Source organism: Nelumbo lutea, chromosome 2 (assembly GCF_056320005.1).
Source record: "Nelumbo lutea isolate HS-2025 chromosome 2, American lotus-T2T, whole genome shotgun sequence".
Taxonomy (NCBI): domain Eukaryota; kingdom Viridiplantae; phylum Streptophyta; class Magnoliopsida; order Proteales; family Nelumbonaceae; genus Nelumbo; species Nelumbo lutea.
In genome coordinates this window covers 35,652,728-35,659,669 of record NC_142685.1, presented here as the reverse complement: position 1 = coordinate 35,659,669, position 6,942 = coordinate 35,652,728, and the positions used below count along the sequence as shown (strand labels likewise).

General features: G+C 47.2%; 1 protein-coding gene across 1 annotated transcript; it reads left to right on the top strand.

Annotated features, from left to right (window-relative positions):
* Window positions 1-515: 515 nt before the first annotated feature.
* LOC148869839 (uncharacterized) lies at window positions 516-1,436 on the top strand. Its single transcript, XM_088972495.1, has one exon. It carries the CDS (start codon window positions 685-687, stop codon window positions 1,186-1,188), a length of 504 nt encoding a protein of 167 aa, XP_088828621.1. The 5' UTR covers window positions 516-684; the 3' UTR covers window positions 1,189-1,436.
* The last annotated feature ends 5,506 nt before the right edge of the window (window positions 1,437-6,942 follow it).

Genomic DNA, 6,942 nt, shown 5'->3' with positions numbered 1-6,942 from the left:
ACCTTTGGCCTTTGCATCAGGATTGTCCTATACATAATGATTGAGAATCAACTTAAAGAACTTAGAAATACATAGAATTGCCATAAGGTCGGCCCATACTAAATGCAATGGTGCATGGTTCATTGTCTGTTTGGAATTGTTCCATAAAATAAAGAATCTTCTTAAAAGAAGCACCACCCGATGAGCACTAAGACAAGGAGGAGAGGTATTAACTATCAACTATTAATTAAAAGCAGCTACAGGCTACAGCCTACGCATAATAAATGAGTTGAGTGCCATTCATCCTCCACTATCTTGGGTCAGTTTCAACTGGGCGGCACAAGTGAAGAACGTGTTAAGCGTCCATGGATTGTGACAAAAAGCAGCACCAAAGGTCTCAGCCTTCTCTGCCACAAGCTCAGACTTTATCCAGCGGTACGTCCTGCTCCAGCCCAATGATGGGAATCAATACAGATTGCCAAATTCCAAGAATAAAGAAAGATATCCTGTTTCCTCCACTCCCCAGTTCCCACTCCGCTTTTACAACTTCACCGACCCACAATCAAGTGCACGTCAGTCACAGATGATTATAAATAGGCGATTCTCCTCCTCCGTTCTCATTCACAACCAATATTTCTTTGTGTTAACATTTTTAGATTCTCAGTGGAGAAAGCCAGAAACATCTTAGTTGGCCACAAAGTCAGAATGGCTGGCTGGAAGTTTCTACCTCCTTTGGTTTTGCTTGTTGCTACCTTTGTTATTGTGGCTGAAAGCCGAGTAGCAAGGAAAGATTTGGGTTTGGACTTGGGTGGTGGTTTAGGAATTGGAGTGGGTGCTGGAGTAGGTATTGGTTTAGGAGGTAGTGGCTCAGGGTCGGGGTCAGGATCTGGTTCTGGCTCTGGATCTGGTGCAGCCTCTGGAGCTGGGTCTGGTGCTGGTTCAGGAGCAGGTTCATCTGCTGGGTCCTATGCTGGATCTGGTGCTGGATCAGGCTCCGGGTCAGGTCATGGCCAAGGCCAAGGTTCTGGTTCAGGACATGGTGAAGGATATGGCGAGGGTTCTGGACATGGGCATGGCTCTGGAAGTGGTTCCGGATACGGCGAAGGCTATGGCGAGGGTTCTGGCAGTGGACGTGGGTCAGGAAATGGTTCTGGTTATGGCGAAGGCTCTGGCCATGGATCAGGTTATGGAGCTGGGCATGGAAAGTGAGGAAAATGTAATATTTAAAACTAGACTAGTTTGTCATCATCATATTGTTCATAAAATAAAGCAAAGCAGTGGTGTGATGAGTCTTATGTATTTCTTTGAATCTATTGAGTTTCAGAGTCCTATGTTAGCTAAAAGAATGTAAGTTTTCAAGTTATTATCTAATATATGTAATGCCTCTCTACACTGAGAATTTCATCATAATTTGGAAACTTCACCTGGAATGAAATGATTTCATTGTGGTTTATTAATTTCCATTGCATTTTCGGTTGTGCAGAAATATATATAGAAATGAGGCCATTTCAGCAATTTTCGAGGGTGAGGATATTTTGGTTTTGGTTTCAAAATGCTATTGAAATCTAAGATAAATGATTTAACTTAGCAACTTCCAAATGCCCAAAACTGGTTTTCCAGGAGAACTAATGTATTCAGTTAAAGGGGTGGCTTAGAATAGTCCAATTAAGGTCACCTGCTGCATCAGATTTACCTATCAAGGACAATTACACTATTAAATCCTATCTTCCTTTTCTTATTGATTCTTTTGGCATAAGCTAGAGAGAAGAAAAAGAAACTCCCAATCATCATTTCAAGATTGAAACTCAATGTAAGTTAAATGGTTAAACAGATTATGAGCATATGATTGAGCAACACAAGGTGCATGGCATTGAAACTTCAAATTATCCATGTTCTAAATACATGGTGTTATATAAGACATGTCTGATATCTAATGTCTGACGATCTGAAGCTGTGTTTGATTTGTAAATGCCACCTTCTGAATGAAAATGTCATCTTTCTGAATTTTTTCTCAATACTCAAAACTCCAACCAAATCTTTCCTAGATTGGATGGTACAAGGAAAGGCCAAATATACATATAATCTCGATAAAGAATAGCAACTAAGTATGATGATCAATATCTATATAAATATAAAACATAGGAAAGATAATATTGAAATGTATAAAAATATATGGAATTAGAAATTAGGTTATTGATAAGAGCAAAAGTGCCTTTTTAATCAAGGATGTTGATGTAGCGCGACTTTGGTCACCCCTACTTGGCATAGGCTGTGCTCCTAGCTGGCGACGAACAAGGCACCTGAGAAGAAGAAGAAGGTGAAGGATTCCCGGGGGGTTCGCCCAGCGGGAACACTCCGATGCTTAAGTTAGAACTAAGAGCGAAAGTTGGGAGCAAAGAAGTAGAGTTGCAGAGAAAATAAAGCTAAGAGTGAAGGTGTGCGATTACCTCTCTCTCTTGGGGGTCAGGTCCCTTATATGCTAATGTCTTGACAAATTGGGTACAATCGCCGTTGATTCTCTATCGCAGCCATTATTTGCCAGAGCTAAGCTGGAGGGTGCAGGTAACCATCGCAGAGTACGACCCTTTAGGGTTGGCAGACACGCCGCCGCTTGGTGAGAGGCATGGGTGCAGTCTGCAGATTTGGCGGGTACGGTTGTCAGGCAAGAAATCCTTCTGTGACACACTAAGTCGTTATCGTGCCGAGCTACCTTGTACCGAGCTGCTTTATGCTGAGCTACTAGCATCGTGTCAAGGTGCCTTTCCCCGAGGTGGGACTTTTGCGGTGACTTACTTGAGCTTGGGGCCTTAGGGAATGAGCTTAACCCGAAGTGCTTGTAGCTTGGGGCGTTCCCCTTGGAAAAATCTTAGTTCAGAGTCCTTCTTACTGGGAAGAATCGGAGCTCGGGGCATCGGAGAGTCATCTTGTAGCGAGATGCCACATTGGACCTTAGTGGTCTAATCATGCTGAGTTGTCATTTGTGCTGAGTCATGTCTATGTGTCCCCCTATCATGAGGTCGGGCCGAATCACCCTCCATCAATTGCCCCCCATTCATCGTGCTAGGGGTCCTGACCTAGTGCGGGGAGTTCACGGTGTGACGGGTGGATTTGGCCCGAGGTTCAGGCTGTCCGGTCAGCCAAAAAATGCGCTAAACTGATTTCATCTCGGGGGTCATGCAGCCAGTTTTCTTGAGAGCCGTTAGATCGTCTTGATCTTGACCGTTGGTTTTCGGACATAGCAGCTATATATAGGGAGAACCCCAGCCATTTTTCTTGCCATAAGTTTCACAAACTTGTCTTGAGGTCACGGCTAAGCTCTTCAGCTCGGGTTTTTGAGTCCACCAGTCTTCTTAGTTCGGTCAACTTCCCATGGTGAGTCTCCTCTTTCTCCTCTTCAGTTCGTTTCCAGTCTTTTCAATTTCGTAGTTAGCTACCCTTAGTCTTTCCTAATCTCAGTAGCTATGTCAGACCATAGCTTTGACAACCTTTTAGATGAGCCCGAGGTGGGCACCTCAGTTCAAGTAGGTGTCTCCGAGGCACACTCCACCTATGAGGTGTGGGAGACCTCGGGTAATCCGGTGTCTGCCTCCAACCTGGCGTCTACCTCCCATCGAGTTAAGATGCCTGACAAGTTCGGTCCTTCTACCATGACGATAGACACGCTCAGGAGCCTTATAGCTCAGTACTACCTTCCCAAGGAATACACCTATCATCTTCCTGCAGGCGATTTCCCTTGAGAACACGATCGAGATGAGATCGTGATGTTCGGGGAACAGCTCATGGCCGGACTCCGCCTCCCTCTACACCCCTTAATTGTTGAGGTATTAAATCACTTCGGTGTCACCATAGACCAGCTCCATCTGAACTCGATTCGGAACACGGTCGGGACAATCTCCCTATGCTCTGACTACGCCCTTCCACTTGATCTCGATATCTTCTCTTCCATTTTGTCAATAAAGAAGAATGCATCTAGCATTCTCCCCGAGCACAGGCGGACTTATTACCTGTCTCCTCGCCCGGGCTACAAGCTACTACACAACCTCCCCAGCAAGATCCCGACTTGGAAACGTGATTACTTTGTAGTTTGGGACCTCGTGAGGTGGCTCTTCCCCACCCACTGGAGGGTGGCCATTCAAGATTCTGGCATTAGGCTAGACAAAGATACAAGGGAAACGCTCCAGTATTGGGCGAAGCTCGGCTTCGACCACAAGGACTTCATCACCGAGAAGAAACTCATTGAGGCCGGTCTAAGTCCCAGTAGGTCGCTTTGTCTTAGAGTTAGTATTTTTCTTAGGTAGCCAACTTATACTTAGTAGCATTACTGATGTCGAATTCCTGCTGCAGGTCCAATGGAGCAAATTAATGCTGAGAAGCTTTTTGCGAAGATGAAGGGGAGAAAGAAGCAAGTTGCCAAGAGAGCTCGTGTTGAGTCCCCATGGGATTCCACCCTTGAGCCCGAGCAACCCGTTGATGCTCCTTCAGTGATCAACTTGGAGGAGTCGGAGAACCTTCTCCCTCCTCAAGAGTCCGAGCCCACCACGGGGCCTACTCCTGCGCCTGAGACGGCCATTAACTCATCAGGAAGTGAGGGACCAGATCGGAGCATATTGATCCCGAGGTGCAGCCTTCGAAAGAGCAAAGCGGCTGTGTACACTGAGGAGGTCTCCGAATGGTCTGAGCAAACGCCCACCCAACTCGAAGCTCGGGCAACTACCCACTCTATGGTGGTAAGTTTCACTTGAACTTCAATTTTTGCAAACTGTTGCCTTTCTGGCACTAACTAGTATTTTTGGCAGGTGAACTCCACCGTCCACGCCCTGACCCTCCAATCTAAGAGGAACCTAAAGCGAGCTCTGGCCACCGAAGACTCAGCCCGCACGGCTCAAACTTAGCCGGTGGTTGATAAAGCGTGAGTTCCTGCAGCTTGATGTGAATGCGATCACCACCTCACGGATCACAGGAGAGGTAGCCCGTATAGCCGCCAAGGACCCAGACTCCGAGCCTGACGGTGACGATGAAGAGGTTATTGACTAGGCTGGCACTTCCACGGGAGATCCGAGCAAGAAGGATGAACCCCTCGAGTAGTTTGTATTTTGAGCCTGCGAGCTCGATTTTCCCTCTCCTTTGTATTGAACATATTCTTGTAATGAAATATGTTTCCTTTTTGCTAAGTGTTTGTGCAATTTACTTTACTTGCTAAAGTGATAGTCTTACCCCGGGTTGCTAAGCTATTGAGATAAATACCCGAAGCGGGGGTTTCTCAACTATCGTCACCCCGAACTGTCTCCCTGTACTTAGGGGTAATTTTATAAGGTACACCGAGATGAGTGACATAGTAGGTATGTGCTTGACCTATATGCATCTGGGTTACTTACATCGGTTGTCCTTTGGGCTCAACTTGTGGTACGCCAAGGCGGGCTATGCATCATAGGGTTCGCACCCGAGCTGCCTACACCATGGGTGTCAAAAGTACTTAGCCTATGTTGCTGATGCGACTAAGGCCTTAGATGGGGCCGAAGTCTTTTGTTAGCTTGGCGTTTTAGCCCTTAGGCTGAGGGAGTGACAGTCCACTCCTAGAGTATGCCCATGCCAAAGAGGCGACCACTCTCCTAGGGTTTGCCCATGCCAAAGAGGCGACTGGGTTTTATAGTGTCGAGCTTCTTTTGTTAGCTCAACGTCTTGGCCCTTAGGCTGGGGAACGACTCATGGTCCACTCCTAGAGTATGCCCATGTCAGAGGCGACTAGGTCTTATAGTGCCGAGCTTCTTTCGTTAGCTCGGCGTCTTGACCCTTAGGCTAGGGAGCGACTTATGGTCCACTCCTAGAGTATGCCAATGCTAGAGGTGACTGGGTCTTATAGTGCCGAGCTTCTTTCATTAGCTCGATGTCTTGGCCCTTAGGCTGGGGAGCGACTTATGGTCCACTCCTAGAGTACGCCCATGCTAGAGGCAATTGGGTCTTATAGTGCCGAGCTTCTTTCGTTAGCTCGGCGTCTTGGCCCTTAGGCTGGGGAGCAACTTATGGTCCACTCTCCTAGTTTGACAATTATAGATAATATTACCTTAGGTTGATGATGTTCCAAGCTTGAGGTACCTGCTTCCCTTCTAGGGTTTCGAGCTCATATGCTCCTTCCCCGAGCATCAGTTTTACTCGGTAGGGTCCTTCCCAATTTGGCCTGAGCTAACCAACACGGGGTCAGGTACCATAACTTTACGAAGGACTAGGTCTTCGATGCGGAGGTTTCGCATTTTGACCCTGTCGTTATAGTACCAAGCTACTCTCTGCTGATAGGCCATGATCCTAATGTATGCAAGACCCCGTACCTCGTCAAGTAGGTCGAGGTTGGTGCGCAACTCATCCTTATTTGCTTCATCATTCCAACCGTGGGAGGGAGTGGAGCGTTCACGGGTGCCATTGCCTGAGGCACATTCAGGATGGGAACTCCATCCGCAAAGAGGGTGACGGTGAACTGTCCAATACATACCACTAGGACCTGGAGTTGCTCTCCGGTGGTGTTCACTTCTGCACTGCGTCCGGCGTTGCTGGAGGAAGCCATGGAAACTGAAGTTTGCAAAGTTTGGTGGAAGGCTTTTTGAAGTGATTCTCACAGACAGTGCCAAATGATGTAGCACGACTTGGTTACTCCTAGCTGGTAGAGCCTGTGCTCCTAGCTGGCGATGGACAAGGCACCTGAGAAGAAGAAGAAGGTGAAGGATTCCCCGGGGGCATGCCCGATGGGAACACTCCGATGCTTAAGTTAGAACTGAGAGTGAAGGCTGGGAGCAGAGAAGTAGAGTTGTAGAGAAAATAAAGCTAAGAGTGAAGGTGCGTGATTACCTCTCTCTCTTGGGGGTCGGGTCCCTTATATGCTAGTGTCCTGACAAATCGGGTACAACCGTCGCTGATTCTCTGCCGTAGCCGTTATTATCCAGAGCCGAGGTGGTGGGTGTAGGTAACCGTCAC